The sequence below is a fragment of the Pseudophryne corroboree genome, chromosome 11, assembly GCF_028390025.1.
Source record: "Pseudophryne corroboree isolate aPseCor3 chromosome 11, aPseCor3.hap2, whole genome shotgun sequence".
In the NCBI taxonomy this organism is placed as follows: domain Eukaryota; kingdom Metazoa; phylum Chordata; class Amphibia; order Anura; family Myobatrachidae; genus Pseudophryne; species Pseudophryne corroboree.
In genome coordinates this window covers 93,747,693-93,772,197 of record NC_086454.1, presented here as the reverse complement: position 1 = coordinate 93,772,197, position 24,505 = coordinate 93,747,693, and the positions used below count along the sequence as shown (strand labels likewise).

Here is a 24,505-nt window from a genome sequence, read left to right as displayed (position 1 = left end):
ACAGGATCTAACGGAGGTCTGGAGGAGGGGCATAGAGGGAGGAGCCAGTGCACACCCATCTAAAGTCTTTAGAGTGCCCATGTCTCCTGTGGAGCCCGTCTATACCCCATGGTCCTTACGGAGTCCCCAGCATCCTCTAGGACGTAAGAGAAATTAGCAATAGGTATATGATTAAGGAGCTAATTCAGTAAGGATAGCAAATTCTGCTAATCAGCAGAATTTGCTATCCTATTGCACGCATGCTGGGGGCCGCCCAGCGCTGGGCAAGGCCACTCAGCATGCTGACCGGCGCCTCCCCACCGTGCTACAAGCAGAAATTATGTTCACCTCGCAATTTCTGCTTGTCAGCAGAAACTAAGGTTGACTCCTGCCGGTGCAGCGCTGTGGCCGTAGGAGTCCCAGCGCCATCTTACCTGGTGCTGCGGCTGCGTGTGACGTCACGCAGCTGCCGCAACCGCATCCCCGACATGCCCCGTTCGGCGCGCACAACCCACCGTTCGGGGTTGCCCCGCAACGCTACGTTTCCTCCCTGAAAACGGAGCGTTGCCGCCCCCCTCCTGCCTCTGCCTGATTGACAGGCAGAGGCGACCGCATTTTCTGCGGCCCCTCGCAGAAAATACGGATGCATGTGCAGTAGGGCCCGCTGGGCATACACCCGCGGCACCCCCGCAATAATTCCGGGCGGATCGCGATTTGCGATCCTACCTGAATTAGCCCCTATATCACCAGATTATGGGAGACTCCGAAAACGCATACTCACATCCCCACATCACAGATAATATCGGTTGTTACAGGAGATTCCAGGAGTTTAGCCAGAACTTGGAACGAATGCAGGATCGTATCGGACTCGAAAAAATGATCTGAGCAGCCATACCCACTGTATAAAACAAATGATATACAACACATGTCACTTTATAGGCATCTGATAAAGGGAGAGGTGAACTCCCAACATGTTATGCTGCGATTTATCAGTTCTTCTTTATTTCTTATTTTTGGGTTTCTTCATTTTGCCTGATAATAAGATCATTAGTGAAACGTTTATCAATATATCTGCAGCACTATAGATGTCAGTAAACGGGCAGATCCAATCACTGCACTCGTGCACACACAATGGCAGAGGACCAACAGAATACTCAGTAATCATACTACATACTCAGTAATACATACTGTATTGTGTAGTAAAGTTCATATAAGTATCTGTGCATTCAGCAACAAACAGAGGGGCAGATGTATCAACCTGGAGAAGGCATAAGGAAGTGATAAACCAGTGATATGTGCAAGGTGATAAAGGCACCAGCCAATCAGCTCCAATATGTAAATTACCAGTTAGGATCTGATTGGCTGGTGCCTTTATCACCTTGCACATATAACTGGTTTATCACTTCCTTATGCCTTCTCCAGGTTAATACATCTGCCCCAGAGGCCCAAATGTATTTAGCCTTAAAAAGAGATAAAGTGGAGATGGATAAAGAGAGATAAAGTACCAGCCAACCAGCTACTGTCATGTCACAGGATGTGTTTGAAAAATGACAGGAGCTGGTTGGTTGGTACTTTATCTCCATCCACTTTATCACTTTTTAAGGCTTAATACATTTGTGCCAGAGTTTCATATTCCAATGGTAAATAAACAAAATACTTTAAAGTACATAAACAGATTATGAAGACCCAATAGTATTAGGAGCCATGTAATAGAAAGGGGATGTAGTCATAATAATAATAATGTCAAAATTTACAACGTTGACAGTTTTGTTAAAATGTCAACAAAACTTTGACCTGCATTGTGTGCACGAAACGAAAGACCAATATTTTCACGTATGCAGAGTTGTATGCCACGCCCGGACCACCCCCAGATGTACTCTGTAGCTGGACTCTGCAACTGACTGACCTGTTCACAATCTGCGGGAGGACAGTCTCTGTGCGCAATCTGCGGGAGAACCGCCCCTGCGCCTACGCATGGTTTGATAAACACGCCATCGTTATCAGTGCATACTTGCTCCAGCCCTGTGCATGCCTAGGTCACCTCCGGCAAATCCGTCAACATGCCCTCAGTGTACACTGCCAGCATGGGACGCCCAGTTACACCCCTTTAATCACAAATGGACTGAATTGCATACAAGTCTGCATCGCCCGCAGTTGCGTATGCTTGGTACTGGAGCACGTGCACAGCAGGAACAGGCAAGACATGTTCCGCCAACAGACTTTCACACTCTGCACCAACCCATTAAAGTGCATGCACATTTTTTTTTTTTTTTTAATATTAGATTTTTATTGAAATTTTGTACATATTATACGTACAGTTGAGTTTGTAAGTAAACAAAAAAATAAAATAAAACAGAAATAGGGGAAAAGACAAGTACATAACATAACATAACTAATTAAGACAAGGGAAAGGAAGGTTAGGTATCAGGGACATCTGTAAATAGCACTAAAATCAGAGTGTAAACATAGTGAAAGTGGGGAGATCTGAAACCCGTAGTGAATTGAGCTAAGTTAAGTTAAGTTAGGAGCCATCTTGATTTGGGGAGTTAAGCTCAGAAGGGTCGGGTGGGGCAGTCACAATACCGAGTAAACTACTTTGGCCTGATTTTTCTCTATATAGTAACCACTTATCCCATTTCCTACTTGTCTCAGGAGTCCCGGGGGGAAATCCGCCCTCCGACGTTTCAAACACATAGTGTTGATGAACTTTTTGTTCTATCATTAATAACGTGGGAACGACCGCCGACTTCCATTTGGAGGCAATGGCGGCCTTAGTTGCTATAAGTATGTGACCTAAAAGATATCTATCGTTGTTAGACATATCGCCACTGTAATAATGAAATAGTGCTATTAGGGGGTCAGGTGCGAGGGGTACTCCCAGGACAAGCGACATAAAAAGAAACACATCTCTCCACAGAGACCGGATTGTTGGACATAGCCAAAAAATGTGTAGGATATCCCCCACCATTCCACAGTTCCTCCAGCAACAGGCAGAGACCTCAGGCCAAATCTTATGTAAACGTTCCGGTGTAAAGTACACCCTATGTACCAGTTTATAATACATTTCACAGTGATTTGTACATTTAGAGATTTTAAAGCAGGATTGAAAGATAGTTTTCCAAATATCCTCGGTGAAGACCGCAGGGAGGTCTCTTTCCCATTTGGTCTGTGAGGGGAAGACCCCACTCCGGGCCTCGGTCACGAGGTACTGGTACCATCTGGAGATACCACCTTTATTTCTGACAGGCAATAGGAGTGACATCAGCAATTTAGAGGGGCCAGTATGGGGGACTCGATTGGGGGAAGAACTTTGAAGCCAATGCCTCAATTGTAGATATCTGTGGAAATCTTGTTTAGGTACCTGGAATTGTTCCTGCAGTAGGGAAAATGGGACCAATACACCATCCCGTAGGACATCTTTCAGGGTAATTAGGCCTCTGTCCCGCCAATGGTGTAGGTGAAGGTCTGGAATCAATGTGGCTATGGTGTGGAGAGACAATTGGGGGGAGGGGAGGGCTCCGGGGGGGAGGGACTTAGTTACAGTTTTCCATGCTAACAGCGTTGCCTGAACTGCCGAGTTATCCAGCCCTTCTATAGGGATAGAAGCTGTAGGCAGCCAAAGCAAGTCAGATAGTGTAAGGGGGGAGACAGCACTCCTTTCCAGTGACACCCATGGTTTTGGGGTGTCTTGAGTGAACCAGTCTCTGGCCTGAGCGAGTAAACAGGCATTATGGTATCTCTCTAGGTCTGGGTAGGCCACTCCCCCGTCACACTTCCGCGCAACTAGGGTGGATTTTGCTATCCTCGGTTTTGAGCCCCCCCAAACATAGTTTGATAGTAAACGGTTAAATCTATTGCAAATATCTTTAGGGAAGGTCCTAGGAATGGTACGGAAAAGGTACATCAGTTTGGGTAAGAGCACCATCTTCGCAGCCGCTATCCGTCCAACCCAGGAAACCTCCTGCATCATCCAGTCTTTAATAAATAGCTCAAATGTTCTAAAAAGGGGGTCATAGTTACATCCCATTAAATCTCGCCCTCTGGAGATTTGCACACCCAGGTATTTAAGTGACCTGAGTTGCCATGCGTATTTGTAGGTCAACTTTAGGCGCCTAAGAACGACATCCGACATGTTCAAAGGAAGGGCCTCCGTCTTAGTGGTGTTTAGCTTATAATAGGAGATCGCTGCATAGGAGTCTAGGAGAGAGTGTAAATGTGGTAGTGACGAATCAGGGTCGCTAAGGCATACTAAGATATCGTCAGCAAAAAGACATATTTTATGATGCTTCCCTTCTATCACGGGGCCAACAATGGGGTCTTGGGTCCTGATTCTCTCCGCCAAGGGCTCAATCGCCAGCACAAAAATGAGGGGTGAAAGGGGGCAGCCCTGACGTGTCCCATTTGTGATGTTGAATGGATATGAATTGCAACCATTGGTGAACACCGAGGCCGATGGGGAGGAGTACAAGGCCAATATGGAGTCGAGTATCCTGCCTGAAAATCCAAAGCAGTCCAGGGTAGCCCGTAGATAGTCCCAGTGCAGCCTATCAAAAGCCTTCTCTGCGTCTAGCGAGAGAAGCAAGAGAGGCTCGTCCCGTGCTTGACAGCGTTCAATCAAATTGATAACCCTCCGTGTGTTATCGGATGCTTGCCTTCCAAGAACAAAGCCTACCTGGTCAGGGTTAATTAGATTGGGTAGGAGTGGGGATATCCTATTTGCAACTAGCTTAGCGAACAATTTAAGATCCGCGTTTAGGAGTGCTATCGGGCGGTAGTTCTGGACAACCGCAGGAGATTTACCCGCCTTAGGGATGGTGACTATACGGGCCTCTAGCATCTCTTTCGGGAAGCATGTGGAGTCTGAGGCTTCGTTGAAGACTGAAACTAAAAGCGGGGCAAGAGTAGACTTAAAAGTTTTATAAAAGATGGCGGGGTATCCGTCTGGGCCCGGGGCCTTGTTTACTGGACAGGATTCAATAGCTGCCACAACTTCCTCATGTGACCAGGGCAAACTAAGGGATTCAAGGGTCTGAGGGTCAATGGTGGGGAGGGACAACCTCTCCAAGAAGCCAGTAATATCTACCAAGGAGGGCTGGGGGGTATCGGGATCCCCTTTAAGGTTGTACAACTGTGCATAGTATTCGGCGAACGCATTTGCTATCTCTCCTGGGTCGGTTACTTTAACTCCCGATGCAGTATATACAGCATGTATGCGTTCTTTAGCTCTACGTCCCCTTAGTTTACGCGCCAGCAAGCGTCCCGCTCTGTTACCAAGTCTATAATATTGTTGGTTGAGTCGCTGCAAGTTGCGATGAACCTCCGCTAGGGCAAATATGTTCACTTTGTCGCGGGCAGCAAGGAGTTCCTTAAAGAGGGCTTTATTATTGGGGTCATTTTTGTGTGCGGTTTCCAGGCGAGCAGTCTCCCGTTCGGCCAAGGCCTGTCTACTTTTATACTCCCGTTTATGTCTAGCCGCTATTTGGATTGCAGAGCCTCTGACCACTGCTTTCAGAGAACACCAATGGTTGAAAACGTTTGTGTCCTTGGGGCAGTTAGTATCTAAGTATAGGTCTAAAGATTGCTGAATGGCCTGGCGAGCCTCAGGGCGGGATAAAAGGTGCGGGCCCAATCTCCAGGGGCCATGGGGGACCACTCTCTTGTTGGCCTCCCAGTTCACAACGAGTGGTGAGTGGTCTGACCAAGACATGGGTAGTATATCTACCTTATTAATGGCTGCTAGTGTCCACCTATCGACTAACGCCAAGTCTATTCTGGAGTATGAACTGTGAACGTGGGAAAAGAAGGTGTAATCACGTTCTGCAGGGTGTTTAGCTCTCCATGCATCGTATAATGAATATTCAGCTAACAATTGGCCAAATCTGCCTGAGGGGTCCTGGGCCGGACTGCTACGTAAAATTCGGGTTGGGCGAGAGCGATCCATATTAGGGTCTAGCACCATGTTGAAATCTCCGAGGATCAACAGGGCTCCTTTCATATGCTCTTGAAGAGTTTTACAGAAGATTCTAAGGAATTTTATTTGTTTGATATTGGGGGCGTAGCAGGAGACCAGAGTGGTCTCCACATTGTCCAGCTGACCTACTAAAATTAAATATCTCCCGTCAGGGTCTTCATATTTAGAGGACAGGACAAACGGGCAGTGTTGTGCTATGAGAAGGGCAACGCCGGCTTTCTTGGTGGGTCCATTTGCAGTGTAGCAAAGGGGGTAGCGTGAGTTAGTGAAGAGGGGAGGGTTCTGACTCTGAAAATGGGTTTCCTGAACAGCCACTACTTGTGCTCTTAGGTTATAAAAATAGTTCAAGGCTACTCTACGTTTTTGAGGAGAGTTAAGCCCCTTGGCATTAATGGAGACTATCTTCACCATATTCAATTATAGGAGAAACTGATACCTCTGATGACCAATATCTGTATTGAGACCAGTATACCTGATAGGGAGGGGGAGACATATAGGAATAGGTGTGGGGAGACAAACATAAAATATTGGACAAAACTAAACTAAATTGATCTCTCATGAGATCACATCCAGTCGCCATACTAAGGCAACTGTGTAGGCTAAGGGAGGGGTTAGTGGCATAACTCCCACCCACTGCCATACTTATTCTCTTTAACCAAGAATATAAAGACATCCTGATAACATATTAACAGATGTATGCACTTCTGTACATACAGAACCTGAAGAGCCAATACCGCGGGACACATGTGCTCTAACAGAAAGAGAAACTAGCAAAACCCAGAACTATTACTACTAACATGAGAACTGAGCCAGCGGCTCGTATAGCTTATCCCGCTTTAAGAACTAATCCCACAGGTCAGTATAATATAAACGGTCATATCCAGAGGGGCGTCAGGCACAAGTCCCCACCGAGAAAAAAGAGCAGCTAATTAAGCCTAGTAGGGAATCATTGAAACGCTTCAAAACATGCATATTACTTTCGCATTGTCCAGCGCCCCCCATCTCAGCAGACTATGACCCTTTTTGTATGGGATAGGGCCTTTATCTGAAGAGTCACTGGGGTCGTAACATTCTTACTATAACGGTAAAGTATCTGTCTCGGAGCCAGCATCCTCATTTCACCGACGACCAGTCCTGCTGAAGACGTCGGGGGGAGGATCCCGCCGTGGGTTCCGTGATGTTCCAAGATTTAAGCAGCTTTTCACCTTCATCTGCAGTGGAGATAGAAACAGTGGAGCCTTCCCGGTGGATCAGCAGCTTGGTGGGGAAACCCCATCTATATGGGATGTCAGCCTTTCTGAGGGCCGTAGTGATCTGGTGAAATGATCGCCGCTTATATAGAGTGGCCGCAGATAGATCCCCAAAGAGTTGAAGTCCTTGTAGGGCTGAAGATGTATCAGATGTCGGTCTGGATGCTTTCAATAAAGCCTCTTTTACATGGAAGTAGTGCATCTTCATGAGGACGTCTCTTGGCGCGTCTCCTGGGGCCGCTCTGGCCTTCGGTAGCCGGTGTATTCGGTCAATAATGAGGTCTGAAGATGTAAACTGAGGCATCAGGGCCTTAAAGATGGTCACCGTGTAGTCATGCAAACTACTGTGAGACACCGATTCGGGGACTCCGCGTAGCTTAAGATTGCTGCGAGGCGATCTATCCTCCAGGTCCGTGACCTTGTCCCGTAAAAGCTTCACCTCAGCCTCCAATGCATCATGAGAGTCCAGTAGGATGTTATGGGACCCCACGACTTCTTCCATTTTAGTTTCCAAATGATCCGTACGACCTCCCAGATCATCTATAGATTGTTGGCACGCCGTTAAGGTGGTGCGGAACTCAGCTGCGACTTCCTCTTTAAAGCGGGTCAAAAGCAACTTCATAGTGCCCACCGTGAGGGCCTCCCCGTCTCCAACCTTATCTAAGGACGTGGCTGACGGACGCACCTCCTGTGGCGGGGGGGTCTGAGGAACTGCTCCTGTCGTAGATGGCCCGGTGACTTTAGGGCCCGGCATTTTCGGGGATGGTTTGAAAAAAAGCTGCTGTGCCGGTTTTGACGGTTTGCTGCGCCTAGTGGGCATGATAAAGCCCAGGTGGAGATAGCTTAATGTATCCAAGCACTGAAGATGGAGAAACCGGGAGACTCCACTTTTCCAGGAGCTAACAAGACATCACGTGGATAACGGCAGAGGTGGGAGAAATTTCTTGGATTACATCGGTGTGAGCGGTGCAGACAGGGCCATTGCGCTTGTGACCCTCACTTTAAGCAATGTATTCCTGGCCGTCTCAGGAGCAGGGTCAGGGGGGGTTGTACTCCCCTCGTCAGAAAAGATTCCACCCCAGATAGGTATGGAACGGTCGTGGTAGGGACAGGGGTCGCTCCCTTTTTTATTTACCCTTTTCTGCCTTGGTGTGTTAGGCCTTTATATTTATATTTCAGCCCCCGTGGAGGTTGAAGATTGTGGGAGGTAGGTCTGCTCCTCAGGCTCCTCTGGCCAGCCACCCACGGCCGTGGGAAGCCACTCTGGAAAGCGAGGGGCAAGGGTGTTCTTCAGGGGGGGGGGGGGGGGATCCCTCCACCACCCACCAAGGGCAGCACTCACCCCAGGGCACAGACAGGTGGTGTAGGCAGGCCGGGTGCTAGCAGGGAGCGCACCTGCAGCAATTGTTGTTTTTCTTTCTGAGCCCCAGTCAGTCTGAAATCGGAGGGGGGAGGGCGCCCGCAGCGGCTCCCGGCGGACGCCGGGTGCAGTTTACAGGGAGGGAGGAGAGGCCCGCCGTCTGCTCGGCCGAGCCGGGTCTGGGTTCACACTCACCCGGGGGGCCGTCCGCCGTCTCCTCCTTGCTGCAGCCGGATCGCGTCTCCAGCTCCCGTCCCTCAAGATGGCCGCCGCTCTCGTGACGGAGCTCGTCAGGCAGCTCCGATCCGGGGCTCACTTCTCCTCGTCACCCGGCGATGGGCACTGGTAGGTTGCAGGGGATACACCGAGTGGGTAGTGGTCGAGCGGGTCCTCCAGACGTCTCGGCAAGGCAGCCGCCCAGCCAGCGGATGTGATCCAAAATTGAGGTCCCGGCTTCGTGGCAGGGAGTAGGCCGCAATCCGCGGGAGCCAGAAAACCGGCTCCCCGATTCCGCAGCTCCACTTCCCTGCTTTCTCACTGCTTCAGCCCAACAGCTATGTGTCGCAGGGTCTGGTTTGGGATGTTGGGGAGGTTTTATTTGGTATTTAGCTCTCAGGTCCCTGAGAGCTCACTGAGACTGCTGCCTACTTGCTCAGCATCCAGGCCACGCCCCTGCATGCACATTTTTTCACTTTCACCTGCTGACCTGGACGCCACCCTACTGAATACCTACATAAGTAAATCTATTACTCACAATGCAATCAGTACCTGAACAAGTGAGCTAAGCGTAGTGCTATAATGCTGGTTATTTGGTACATGGATCTTAGACCTGTAGCCAAACTAGGAGTTTGTCCTAGTGATCCACACTTAGGAGGGGGGTGTACCCCAGTGCGGAGGCTCAGCAGTCAGGTTAGACACAGCCCACAGTAATAATGGCCTCACCTGATTTCTAGTTCCGGACCAAGGCGATAGCGAGCTCCTTTCTCTTTTGCGATCTTAATGCCTGAAAGTAGACAAGCAGATGTATTGTAATAATAGACTGTATATGCCATTTGTCCCAATGTAGCTACATGGAGCATTATGGAGATGCTGACTTAATTTTCCAAGAGGACTTGGCACCTGCCCACACTGCCAGAAGTACCAAAACCTGGTTCAATGACCGTGGGATTACTGTGCTGGATTGGCCAGCAAACTCGCCTGACCTGAACCCCATAGAGAATATATGGGGCATTGCCAAGAGAAAGATGAGAGACATGAGACCATACAATGCAGAAGAGCTGAAGGCCGCTATTGAAGCATCCTGGTCTTCCATAACACCTCAGCAGTGCTACAGGCTGATAGAATCCATGCCATGCTGCATTGAGGCAGTATTTCATGCAAAAGGGGCCCAAACCAAGTACTGAGTACATTTGCATGATTATACTTTTCAGAGGGCCGACATTTCTGTATTTAAAATCCTTTTTTTTTTTTTTTTTTATGTAATATTCTAATTGTCTGAGATTTGGGATTTTCTTAAGATGTAAACCACAATCATCAAAATTATAACAAATAAAGGCTTGAAATATCTCACTTTGCATGTAATGAGCCTAAATAATATATCAGTTACCTGTACTAATGTGAGATTCCATACAGCTAATGTTGTTGTTGCTGCATGTGCAAGCGGAAACTCTCTCACAAGTCATGGAGGTTACGTGCGATGGCATTGTCACCGCCAAGTCCCCGAAACGCCCAATTTCACAGAAAGACAGATCTGACCAAGTGCCGTATGAATCAGTTCCGTAAGAATCAGCTCCTAACTGCCATGTTACAGGCTGGGTTTGAAAAATGACAGTTATGAGCTGACTGGCTGGTGCGTTATCACCTTCCACTTTAGCACTTCACCAGGCTTAATAAATCTGCCCCTTTAAGCCGAGGGATGCTGCGAAGAAATGCTGATACTCTACTGCGCTGTGATTCAAGAAAGTTTGGGAACCATTGGTTTATTCAGGTTGGTACGGGATACTGGTAGACAGGATGTCAGTGGTCAGAATAACAACACCGACATCCCGACTGCCATATTACTAACAGGTTTGCGCAACTAAACTAACCCTCCGTTCCTGCAGCCTAGCCATAACCCTGCCCGGCATACTTACATCTTCTGACAGCTGTCACCCCGTCCGTTGCGATACCAACTACATCCCATTTATTCTAAGATTCCATATAGCCATATCTGGCAGCATCTACACTAAAGTCTGCTCAATATGCACATGATATAGCTATTAGTTTAAATAATAGTGGTGCAAAAACCAATCACAGTGTTTGGAGTTACCGCACTAGCCATCAGTTGAATGTTACAACAATAAAACCTACTCCAACTTTTTCCTACAAGAAACATCAATCAAAAAACTGCTTCCAAAAAATGACACTCACCACGATGCACGTACACTTCCAAATATTGATGTGAGAGTTCAGTTTAGAGGCTTTAATCTATAAATGTCATTACATAAGTGGTTAATGTTGCCGATTTTCTTTTTAAAACAATAAGTACAAAGCTCTTTGAGTCCTTTTGGAGAAAAGAGCTATATGAATAACTATTATTATTCTACGTCAACATTAGTTTGGATTGGAATATTAGGCTGGTACACATTTATCAACTATACATAATAAAGCTGAATGTTTAATGTATCATAGTTCAGTGAACTATAAATGGTGTGGAGTTTATATGTTCTCTCTGTGTTTGTGTGCGGTTTCCTCCCACAGTCCAAAACCATACTGGTAGGCTAATTGGTTCCTGGCAAGAATAAACACTAGGGTGTACATGTGCCCCAGTGATAGGGAATAATCCAGATTTATCAAGCCTTGAAGAGTGATAAATTGCACGGTGATAAGGTATCAGCTAATCAGCTCCTAACTGAGTTTGTGTTTGAAAAATGACAGTTATGAGCTGATTGGTTGGCACTTTATCACCGTGCAATCCATCACTCTAAAAAGGCTTGATAAATCGTGGCCTAGATTGTACGCTCCACTGAGGCAGAGACAGTGAATGGCCAAATACTGGATGCGCTGCTCATACGAATGATCATGAATGAATGAATAAGTAAATTGCTTCTACATAGCTGTAGTTTAAAGAAAACCAACACCAGCCAATCACAGAAAACCCAGCAGTGACACAGCCCAGCAGCTATTTGTGTAACAGGAGTCACTTACTCTGCAGGATTCTGCGCAGATTCCCTTCAAAATCCAGAGCCCACTGGTTAAGGGAGCAGGTTGCCACAGTCACCTTCCTGCCCATAGTGCCAGCAAGACATTCACTAATTAACTAGTCATTAATATAAAGTCACATAGCAGACTGATTGCTGACCCCACTCTGCACAGGCCTGTGTGTGTGCAGCCAGCAAGTCACACTGTATAATATGTGACACATTAATCTGCTGCAGCTGCAGAGCTTCCTCCTCCCTCAGGTTCCCCTCCTGCCTGAAGTAAGGTCACTTCCTGGCTCAGGGGCCCTTATACTTTCACTTTCACTATGCACGTCTGTTGTGTTACAGTTAGGGGTCACACAGGCAGGGCTATTTCATTCAGTGTCTTGTATATTTATTGGACAATATGCCTAGATCAGGCTGGATAGACTCCTGCAGGGTCTGGCTCCTGATTACATGTATGATTGCAGCATATTAGCCTCTGGATGTTAGCCTGTATGCTTGCTGCCCTGGGCTTATGTTGTAAATAGTATAGCTACAAATACTGGCATGCTGTGCAGGAGAGTAACTGCCAAACAGCTTGAAGCTGGCAGGGCATACTGGGACTTGTAGTTCTACACCTGTAAGCATCAGACTAATCAATACTATCAACAAATCTAAGGCCGGGGCCGTTTCCAGAGTGTGAGCATTTGGGGGCTGGAACTGTATCTTGCTTAGAACAAGCAACGTTTTACTGCTAATATATGTTATATATTGCTGTCAGCGCCTCTATCTTTACTGCGTCTGGTGACACCTTGTATGCCACCTGTCATCATAAGTGTGCATGAAAAAAAAAAAGGCAATGGTTTCCCCCAGCACCCTGAATGATAACCGTAACCAGATATAAATCCCACATAATAATAGAATTCAGAGATCTTCGTTACACATATTTGCGCAAATGTGTGGTTAAGCCCCAAAGCCTCATCAAGGCGTCTCTGTATATTTGGGGTCCCTAGCGCTATATCTAGGTGCAGGGTGTGGCACTCCCAAAACACCAGCATAAGCCAGGCTTTGGGGCTTAACCACACATTCGCGCAAATATGTGTAACGAAGATCTCTGAATTCTATTATTATGTGGGATTTATATCTGGTTACGGTTATCATTCAGGGTGCTGGGGGAAACCAATTGCCTTATTTTTTCTTGCTCAGAAATACCCCTCCCTTTCGAGCACCTGAATGATATCACTAAGCTAATTGAGCATCTACCAATATATATATCATAAGTGTGCATGTCATACCCACTTTCAGGGCTAGTTGCTTCTCATCATTAGACCCCGCCCCCTTCCGGCATTATGTTACAAATTGTCCTGCCCATTTCAATGGGCACTGCCACTGGGCAGGATGCGGGAGGGTTGTTTACTCCTCCGGTAGGACTATTGGGAATCTCCCAGGTATCCCTGCACAATAGGCAAGTATCCATACTTGCACCTGCCCTATACTGGGTGCCAGAGATACTCCTGGAAGCGGACGTGTTTTTTACACAAGTCGGCTAGATGCATCATCGCTTGCAAAGTGATAAAATGGAGAGTGAAAAAGTACCAACCAATCAGCTCCTAACTGCTGTGTCACAGGCTGTGTTTGAAAAATGTCAGTTAGGAGCTGATTGGCTGGCACTTTTTCACTCTCCATTTTATCACTTTGCAAGCTATGATGCATCTTTGTGGTATGTCCAACTCTGCATAGTCAGCGGTTACTGTATGTCGACACATTACACTGAACTTTGCCTACACGAGTATTCCCCATTACATCCCAGCTTTGCCTTTTCTGCTGTAAGTGTAGATGAGGTTGAGATGCCTATAATACCCCTTTCACACCGCACAAATAACCCGGTATCGACCCGGCAATATGACACAGGTCGGCGTGAGCTCATCTCCCAGCACCGCCTCCACCCCCCACCCCCACCCCCCTGCTGCTATGGCTACCTGTCCGGCTTATTGCGGGGTCGGGGAAGCCAGCAGCAGCTGCCAATGCCAGATCCCACCGGGAAGGACCAGCTTCCAATTCCCAGGTGGGATACGGCATTGGCAGTGTGAAAGGGGTATAACTGTCTCACATGTACTTGAATATGCTCAGCTCTGGAGCATGCACAGACAGGTTTAACAATGGGGTGGATGGGACTAGAAACCCAGACCCTCAGACAGAATTGTCCCATCATCAAGACATAAAGAGGATGCTCAACCTTCAGCTAGTCCAGCCACTTACTTCTGCAGCTTGCCCAGAGCCATCTCCTTTGCCCTGATGACGGGGGGAGAGCCAGAAACATAAGAGGCCCAGAAATGTTATGTAGGATGCTATGAGGCTCAAGATGTATAACTGATTTCTAGTATTAAGGTTCTATAAAAATATCTTTCATTGAGAAATTCCTGCAGTTCCATGCCTCTCACTGGCCTTTTGCTTGGTAAGATATATATATAGATGTCCATTAAAGAAACCAAGCCAATTCGATCCACCATCCCTTAATCCCTCAATCCACACCTTCTTAAGGGTACTTAAAAGAGACACGATGCCTTACATAAAGGAGCAAAAGACCAGTTATTCCAATATCACGAAGGCAGAAAGAGCTGCTATCAAATCTTTACAGAATGACAAGCACTTGGTCATCAGGGCGGCGGATAAGGGAGGGGGCATAGTCCTCCTTGACTATGATTATTATATACAAGAGGCCTATGGGCAATTGTCTAATCCAACTTGCTACCAAAAACTCCCCTATGATCCCACATGGACGTACAAAAAGGAAATTGACTCAATAATCAATTTGGGAGTCAATAACAGGTACATCAATCAGACCACTGCTGACTTTCTGACCACACCTCACCCCAAAACCCCAATCCTGTATATGCTACCAAAAATCCATAAATCACTGACAACGCCCCCCGGACGTCCGATTATTTCAGCACGAGGATCTTTATGTCAACCACTCTCACAGTTTGTAGATTTTTATCTACAACCTCTTGCTAAAAGTGCAGCTAGTTACATTGAGGACACAACAGATTTCTTAAGAAAACTGGATTACGTTAAACACATCCCTGATGATGCACTATTGGTTACACTTGACGTCTCAAGTCTATATACGAACATTCCACATGCACTTGGAATTGAATCATGTAGACGGTCAATAACAGAAAGTGACGTGTATTTTGGACCTCCATCAGAATATATGATATTATTAATCAATCTTATTTTGAACAAAAATTATTTTTTGTTTGAAAATTGTTTTTTCTTACAAAAGCAGGGCACTGCTATGGGGTCGAACATGGCCCCAGCATACGCCAACATCTTTATGTCAGCGTATGAACGAGAACACATCACAGGTCACCCTGTCTTTGGCCGGTTTTTGACAGCGTATGTTCGATATATTGATGATCTATTTTTCATCTGGCATGGGGAAGAAAAAACACTCCTGACCTTTATTGATCATCTGAATTCACTCCCTGGCACCATTAGATTCAGCCTCACGTTTAGCAAAACAGAAATCAATTTTTTAGACGTATCCATCCTCCTCTCCAACAACACACTGACCACCAGGATTCACTGTAAAGACTCTGACAGAAACACACTTTTGCTTTCTGCAAGTTTCCACCCGGCACCACTTAAAAGAGGTTTACCGTTTTCACAGCTCCTCAGGGTGTTACGTATCACCTCTGACCCTTCTTCTGTACCCTCAGCTCTACAATCTATGAGTCAACGCTTCCTCGATCGTGGATACTCAAAGGAGGAGATTGATCTGGCACTTACAAAGATTGGCCAGATAAGGAGAGAGGAACTCCTATCTAGTAAAGACACTTCCCCCAACAGAGACAACGACAGATTTAATTTTGTCAGTATGTATACCACTGCTTCTAAATTCATTCGCAATAAGATCCATGAACATTGGCATCTTATTAGCACAGATCCAAGACTGGCAAAAGCCATCACGCAACCACCACGATTTGCATATAAACGAGGACCTAACTTGAAAGACATGCTTGTTGTAACAGATTTCTCCAAGAGAAAAAAAGAATACACCTTCTCACTGGTTGACTACCAAAACAGGGGTTTATAAATGCACAGGTTGTCCAAACTGTCCTTTCTTGCTACTTGGCAATCGGTTTATTAACCCTCAGGATAACAAGACTTATACCATTAAACAAAGACTTGACTGCAACAGTAAATTTGTGGTCTATGTGTTGAAATGTCCGTGCAACCTGCTTTATTTTGGAAAGACTAGCAGAATGTTAAAGGAGCGCTTAAGCCAACATCGTTCCACAATCAAGAAGAGCATCACCCTAGGTGGGGCCTCAAGTGACTTCTCAAATTTACCTGTGGCAAGACACTTTAGGGAAGCAAAGCACACTATCAACCAACTCAAGTGTTGCATTTTGGACCAAATCCCACCGCTCCAAAGGGGTGGTGACCGCAACAAAATTCTACTACAGAGAGAACATCAATGGATTGATAGATTACAAACATTGGCCCCCAATGGGCTCAATGAAGAATTCCGCCTAGGATGCTTCCTCTGACTCTGCACATTACTGTATAGAGTCTAATCTTTTTGGTTTATTTTTCAGAGACACCGCCGTGTGTCATGTTGTATCATTAATGACATGTTTTCATCAATTGTCACTTGCTGATCCTTGATTGTCCTGTATCTCTCCGTACAACAAGTGGTTCCTATTTCTCAATGCACTCCTATCCCACATACCATGGAGATTGATACTACCATACCACACTGGATCCCATCCGATCCCGTCTGATCTTGGCAATTAAGCAGTGATGGGCCTAGTCAGTACCACACTTGGAGACAAGGTGGGAATACTGGGTGTTGTATCAAGGAACTTGGTGTGCCTTCCCCACCCCTCCCTACTGTCTCCCAGACACTGGCATTAATGGTGGTGTCCATTCTTATACATTATTACACAGGACTGTGACGTGATGTAATTGAGAGATGAGGGATGGCACTTTCACACTGTGTATTAATTACATAGGGGCACATTTGTCTGATACAATCATACCACACTGGAAACCATCCGATCCCATCCGAACTTGGCAATTAAGCAGTGTTGGGCCCAGTTAGTACCATGCATGGAGACAACATGGGAATACTGGGTATTGTACCAAGGGACAAATCTTGACCCACAGGTGACGTTCATTATATTCCTTTTATGCTCTTGATACTACACGGCACTTATTATTATTGTCTCTCACGTTGGCTTTTTATATTATTATAATATTTGTGACCATCCACTTTTACTGTTGTGATTCATCAGTATAATGGCATTGTACTGCATATAGAGATTGAGGCACTATATCCCCTGAGTGCTGGTACACCCTTGCTGTGCAAGTTAATACAGTTTGTCCACCTTTATTTAATTTATCTATATTGATTATTGATCTATATTTCTGGGCTGTCATTTCTCCATACTGTTGGCGCACTGTGGGGTTAATTACTCCACAGACAAGCCTATGGCTGGAGACATAGACAGCAGCAACTCCACCTGTCTGCCACTGTACGCTGAATACTGATCTGCCTGAACTACACGTACGTCATGCTGCCGGAGCGGGTTACTAAGGAGAAAGCCGGGGTTGTTTATTATGGCAACGCAACCCACGTGCGCGGAAGTAGCCAATCAGGCAGCTGCTATGACGCGCTGCCTCCCGGTGACGGACTTCCGGTTTTAAAACTCTCGGCGCTCTCTCTGCTACTTAAAAGGACTCCGGGCAGAGTGACAATTGCCCCTGATGAAAACCATGAAGCGTTGAAACAGCTGTTGGGCGGACTGTAGTAGTGGGTATATCCAGATGGTTTGTCAGGAATAAAACCCCTTTTTTTTTCACCTACTAAACGTGAGTGCTGGTCTAATTCTTTTTTCTATTTTGTAAGAAGTGAGTGTCTGTATAGATATATATATATAATACGAACAAAGTGGATGAAATCCTACCGCGCCCTCTGGATTGCTGCAATGGGTCTGTAGAGGGAGATGTCACACAATCTCCAATACAATGGAAGCAAGAAAAGATTATCTACTACCTTAATGCGCTATCCAACACAATACATAACATACAGCAGGACTACAATGTCACAAATGGTAGATCACGAGGTGTTCCCAAAATGATATTTCTACAGTCCTGGTAGTGTATAGTTCAATATGATAAAAATGTCAAGTGGAATATTCTTGAAAGCAGAAAAAGCGGGGGAAGGTTTTCACGGGGTACACACCGTACTCACGAAGATGTAGGCTGTTCAAAGCTCATAAAGGTTTCTTTCTCCAGTGGAAATTTTTTTTTATTAGATGTCCTTGAGATGGAACCTCTTCGTATCAGTGTTCGATTTCCCGTATGGACCCGGAAATATAAACAGTAGAAATACTGATAGTGTAGTAGGTTTCAGCAAATATCATGACAATCAGTTGTAGTTATAACTGGAAGCTATGATAGCAGATAGAGGATTCTCCAACGTACCCAACTTACATAGGTGCGTGTGTGAATCCCCATATAAAGGTATCTTTCAACAGATCAGTAGGCCGAGAAAAAAAGAACATGAAGGATATCTCTTAATAAAGCGTACCCGACTCACGTTTGGGAAGAGTAAATGATGCTCATAAAGGTATCTTTCAGATGTTTCTCCTTAGTGGATGGTTGGAGGTCCCGAGCCAGTGGATGATCTTTCTCTGGTGGTCTCCTCCTGATTGGTTCGTAACGTCCTCCCAAAAGATAAAACCAGGGGCCAAACCCCAAGTGGAGGTCAAAAAAGGGGAGACTTCAAAAAATGTTGATGGGTATTTATTATTAAAAAAACAAAACACAATGTCATGTGTGTTAAAGGTACAAGTGAAAAATGGGGGGCAGATGGAATCAAGCAGACCAGAAACTGGGTGGTGGTGAGGTCCGGACTTACACACTCCCAGGAACTGAACCCCCAAGAAAACAAGTGTCCTTCAGTTAAAACCAACGCGTTTCGACATTAAGTCTTTATCAAGGTAAGTATCCATAGTGCAGTTTGTCCATATATACCTAAAAACCTTAATCCATCCCCTTAGGGGGTGGGGAGGGGAGGTCCGTTTCAATTAAGGGTAAAAGTGTCCCTTATACTGGAAAATATATATATATATATATATATAGTGGACGCGGCACTCCTAGTGTCTGAATCAATAAAAACTCTTAGCAGGTAGGTAGTAGCAGACAACGTTTCAATGACGTTTAATATGTCATTTTCCTCAGGTTTAAGATAACAATAGTACAGGTCTTACCTTATAAAGAGTGCATCACCCTGTGAAGAACGGCTCACGGTCAGCGGGACGCCGCCCGCCCCGTCCAGCGTGCCGGAAGTGACGTTGCGCCGCGTCACTTCCCCCGGCCGTGCTCCCCATCACCATGGTAACAAACAACAAAGAACAGACAAGGACGGCTGTAGATAACAAATTGAGCAGATCAGACTCCAAAGTAAGGTAAATCCACCGTGCTTCGAGCCTCAAAAGTTTGGCCCCACGGTCCCCCCGACGGATAGATGCTGGCACGTGATCAATCATGCGGTACTTAAGCGTAGTTAGTGGATGGCGATTGGAGGCAAAATGCCTGGCAACGGGCTGTTCACTGGTGCCCTTGGTGATGGCCAATTTGATTGCCGACCTGTGGGTTGCCAATGCCATACGTTCCTTGAACATGCGTTGTGTCTTACCTATGTATGACAGCCCACAGGGGCATATCAACTGGTAAACCACAAAGCGAGAAGTGCATGTTAATGTATGCAATATGTACAGTGTTTTCCCAGAATGGGGATGCTGAAAGGTATCACCCGCTATCATAAACTTGCACGTTGTGCAGGTGCAGCGAATGCAACCCCTATGCCTACCCCCGTTAGGATTAGTGACAGTAGAATACTTAGTGACATCTGTTTTCACCAGAATGTCCCGGATGTTTTTACTGCGTTTATAGCAGGACATCAGTCTGGTGTTATCTAACCGTAACTCGGGGTCACTTTGTACGATAGGCCATAGTTGTTTCGATATTTGGTTAATACCTGTGCTGGCTGAATGATATTGCATCACCCATGGCATAATGGGACCGGAGTCGCTGGCACTCTGAGGTGGACCTATTAGAGTGGCTCTATCAATATTTAATGCTTTTGATTTGGCCTCCTGTAGCAGCTGCATAGGGTACCCACGTTCTATGAATTGGGCAATCATCACATCCATTTGTGAACTGGCTGTTTCTGGATCAGATGTAATGCGTCTAATACGCAAGAGCTGAGAAAACGGTAAACCCGTTTAAGGGGTTGGGGGTGAAAACTACTATAATGTAAAACATTATTCTTATCAGTAGGTTTGCAGAAAAGAGAAGTTACTAAGCGTCCTGCTGGATAGAAATTTGGACATCTAAGTAGTTGATAACCTGATCACTAATTGTATACGTCAATTTAATTGGGTGTTGTTTGGCATTATGCCTATGGATAATCTTTATATATTCTGTTTTTGGAGCATTTGCGGAGGGTTCCGCTTCCACAAGTCCTCTCTGGAACTCGGCGGTGCTGGGTAGGAGAAGTGGACAAGTGGATATTTTGGTTGTCCTTTTCCCTGGCGGTGTTTCCGCACATATTCTAGTTTTAAGTTAGCTTGTAGCCCCTGGCCTGGTTGTTTAGTCAGAGGGCCCCTTGTTATCACCCTGTCTCGGATTTCCCTTTGTCTCTCATTAAGACCTGGGGGGGCATCGGAGTTGGGCAGACATAATTCGCCCTTCAAACGCGGCTGCCATTGGCTCAAGCAACCATAGTCTCGCAGGCGATTTCCGACAGCACGGGTGAGACAACGGAGTTAGGGCGCCAGGGGCTATTTTCCATTCCCGCTCCCTTCCCCAGCATTTCGTTCCAGTGCTCCGGTCCTCGCAAAAAGATCTCCTCAGACCAGAGTGCTGGAATCATAACAGTCACTTCCGGCACGCTGGACGGGGCGGGCGGCGTCCCGCTGACCGCGAGCCGTTCTTCACAGGGTGATGCACTCTTTATAAGGTAAGACCTGTACTATTGTTATCTTAGACCTGAGGAAAATGACATATTAAACGTCATTGAAACGTTGTCTGCTACTACCTGCCTGCTAAGAGTTTTTATTGATTCAGACACCAGGAGTGCCGCGTCCACTGTCTATATGCTTGATTCATTACAGGGGCACCCGGTGCAGCAATTTATCCTAAAGGAGAGCCGGATCACATGGACATTGTATATATATATATATACATATATATATATATGTGTGTGTGTGTGTGTGTGTATATATATATATATATATATATATATGTATATATATATATATATATATATATGTGTATATATATATATATATATATATATACTCCTCCTGAAAGTCACCCTCGGAGGCCGGGTGTTCTGTCACAGACCACAATTGCCCAGAGTGAGCGGCAGGACAGTCCGTAGTACTGTATGTCTACCAGGGCAGGAGGTGGACCTCACGTTTCTTACTTGGAAGGCAGTCACACTGTTGGCTTTGGCATCTGCAAGACGTGTGTCTGAATTGGGGGCATTGTCACACAAGAGCCCCTACTTGATTTTCCATGATGATAGAGCTGAACTTAGAACGCGTCAGCAATTTCTTCCTAAGGTTGTATAGGCTTTTCATATCAACCAACCTATTGTGGTGCTAGTAGCTACTGACACATCGATTACCTCAAAGTGCCTGGATGTTGTGCGGGCTTTGAAAATATATGTGAAGAGGACTGCTCGTCACAGGAAGTCGAACGTACTATTTGTCCTTTATGATCCCAACAAGATTGGGTGTCCTGCTTCTAAGCAGACAGTTTGTCGCTGGATTAGGCTTACTGTCCAGCATGCTTATTCAACAGCAGGTTTGGCTTGTCCAAAACCTGTTCAGGCCCACTCTACACGTAAAGTGGGTTCTTCCTGGGCGGCTGCCCGGAGTGTCTCGGCTCTTCAGCTTTGCCGAGCGGCTACTTGGTCAGGGTTGAACACGTTTGCTAAATTTTTTTTTTTTTTTTAATCATACAATTTATTGAAAGATTTTTCATTTGTAATACAGCATTGACATTTCTGCAAAAATGCAATAATAACAGTAATAAAGCAAAAACCATTTAGAGAAAGGGGGGATTGAGGGGGAGAAGAGGGGGGGGGGGGGGTCGTGCAACGACACTCCAATGAGAAGCAGAGAAAATTGTTCATATGCATTATCTTAATCTCAACCAACAAGAGATAACCATTGTCATTGTGGCATCAGTGCTAGGAGACAACACCTCAATCAACTATAAAACACATGTGAAAGGCAGTACAGAAAGGCCTATGTAACCATGTTTCTTTACAAACCATAGGTGAAAGGGGGGGGGGGCATCATGAAAACGTAACCACGCTGCCCATGTTTTAGAGAAAGTGGAGGATCTACTCTCCACTATACTAGACAGGAATTCCATCTGATAAGTGTTCCAGATGTTCATTGTAATAGCAGCCATGGATGGAATAGTATCAGATTTCCAGTGGAACGCTATCCTGCACTTCACCGCACTGGTGATGTGCCAGATTAGTCTCTGATCCGCTATCTCCAAACCCTGGATCTCCTGTGGGAGAAGGAAAAAGGAAGTAGAGAAGGGGATCCTAGTGTTAGTGATATTAAAGACCAATCTTTTGACCGCTCGCCATAACGGAGATATTTTTGGGCATTCCCAAAATATGTAGAGCAGGGTGCCCTCCATCCCACAACCCCTCCAACAAAGGCCCGAAGAGTTAGGGAATAATCGCTTCAGACGAGATGGAACTAAATACCATCTCGCATAATTTTTATGAGTTTTCTCTATGTCTCACTGCCATTGAGGAGGCTACCATACCTCGTCTAATTTGGACCCATGTGTCAGTACCCAGCTGTTCCTGGAAATCTGTTTTCCAGGCAACCTCATGTTTGGCCAAAGGGGGTTGTTTGTGTTTAAGCATCATCTGACATAGCGTAGAGATAAGACCCTTAGACGGTGGTCGACGGAGGCAGAGCCTTTCCAGAGCAGATCCAGACCATACTCCAACTCTCCGAGACCAGGCAGAGTAAAAGCTACACAGCTGCAAATATTGGAAAAAACATTGGTGCGATAAGTTGAATTTGTCTCGAAGGGCGTCAAAATCTGGAAATCCACGTAAGGGAGCTAAATCATTATTAAACAGTAAGTTATGAGATTTCCAGTTTCTATAATTATGGTGGCCAATACCCTCAGGGAATGCAGGATTATCCCAAAGGGGGTAAAGCATAGGAGGGGAGGAGACCAGCGAAAAGGTCTTACAAAGCCTATCCCATAGAGTTAGAGTTAAAGCAATAGATGGGAAACGGGACAAATTGGGGGGCCACTGAGCTCGGGGAATCCAGAGCAAAGTGGAAACCGAAGTCATCTGTGGAAGTGCAGTTTCAAGCTGTACCCGATGCCTAGTGGAGCTATCTACATGCGACTGAGTGGCCTGCGATAAATGAGCAGCATAGTAGTAAAGCTTCAAATTTGGGACCCCCAGACCTCCCTCTTTGGCCCCACTATACAAAGTTTTAAGTCGGACTCTAGGTCTCTTGCCAGCCCACAGGAACAAAGACAGCTTTTTCTGTATGTGGCCGGAGAGACTAACCAGCCACACGTGTAATGGCGGCCGCAGCACTGAAGGGGGTTAACCCCTAGTGCCCGGCGCCATTAGGAGGACAATGGGCGCTTGGCGCCACTTTTAAACTGTGCACTGGCGCCAGTCGTCATCTTTAAATGTATTGTGGGTGCTAGGCACCGGGTATTTAAAGTATGTTTAGTGATGTGTTTTGGCATGTCATATGTAGTGCTCTGTGCACAATTGCAGGAATGCATGTTTAAATGTATTTGTAATGTGGTCACCTGTATTTTAAAGGGACAAATGCACTTACTATAGCTGTCTGAATAATCATCTCTTATCCTCTGGAAATAGGAAGTGGCATGCTAATGGCCCTGTCCTAGCAGAGAGGTGTGAAGGACAATACCTTTTGATGTGTAAGTTCCTTTGAGAAATATGCTAATCACGTGGGATCTCCTTATCCCATAGATTGTAGTTGTACCATCTTTATTCTGCTGGAACATCTTGCTGTATGCTGTTGCCCCTAGCAACATACTTGCCTACCCTCCCGCATTCAGCGGGAGGCTCACGTTTTTTAACCGAGCCTCCCGCTGCCCCGCAAATCTTCAGCGTCCTCCCGTTTTTTCAGACGGACTTACATCAATGTAGACTGCGCATGCGCCAGTACTACAGTGCCGGGGGTGGAGCCTGCACAAGTGACGAGTCGGCCATGAGTGACAGTATGCAGCCAGGTGGGAGGCGGGCTGTACCCTTTGATTATCAGGACCAAAGTAGCGGTGCGCTAAGGAGCGGGTACAGGTGGAGGCGGGGCTCTGGTGTGTGACAGCGCTGCTGGTACATGAGGGGGCATGGCTTCTTGTAGCTGTCTGTGAGCCGAAGTGACGGAGAAAGGCTTGAGGAGGAGACCAGCGATGGGGGGAGCAGCGGAGGGCAGAATGGCAGAGCTGTTCTCGGATGTTAGAGAGGGAAGGCTTACCCTGTAACGCCTGACAGTGGTCAGAGTCAGCTCCTGGGAGTCAAGTAAGTGAGCTAATAGGGTAATGGCTTCCCCTGGTCACTTGGTACTACAGGCACATAGGGTATGGTGACCTATGGATTACATGCTGTCTGTGCAGCGGGTGCAAGTGAGGTGTCGTGTTTCCTGGGCTGACCCCTCCATGCCCTGTG

At 46.3% G+C, this 24,505-nt stretch overlaps 1 protein-coding gene and 2 pseudogenes across 1 annotated transcript in view; 2 read left to right on the top strand and 1 right to left on the bottom strand.

The window, feature by feature from the left end:
• The window catches only part of NADSYN1 (NAD synthetase 1), a 95,693-nt gene extending 83,692 nt beyond the window's left edge, over window positions 1–12,001 (bottom strand). Inside the window, exons 1-3 of the mRNA XM_063944174.1 lie at window positions 11,747–12,001; window positions 9,503–9,563; window positions 761–877 (exon numbers count right to left, since the gene is read on the bottom strand). Of these exons, the coding sequence (XP_063800244.1) occupies window positions 761–877; window positions 9,503–9,563; window positions 11,747–11,831 (263 nt within the window). The 5' untranslated portion in view covers window positions 11,832–12,001. The remainder of the gene's footprint in view (window positions 1–760; window positions 878–9,502; window positions 9,564–11,746) is intronic.
• A 4,467-nt stretch (window positions 12,002–16,468) lies between these two features.
• Window positions 16,469–16,588, top strand: LOC134971347 (5S ribosomal RNA; annotated as a pseudogene).
• A 167-nt stretch (window positions 16,589–16,755) lies between these two features.
• Window positions 16,756–16,875, top strand: LOC134970441 (5S ribosomal RNA; annotated as a pseudogene).
• Window positions 16,876–24,505: the final 7,630 nt, after the last annotated feature.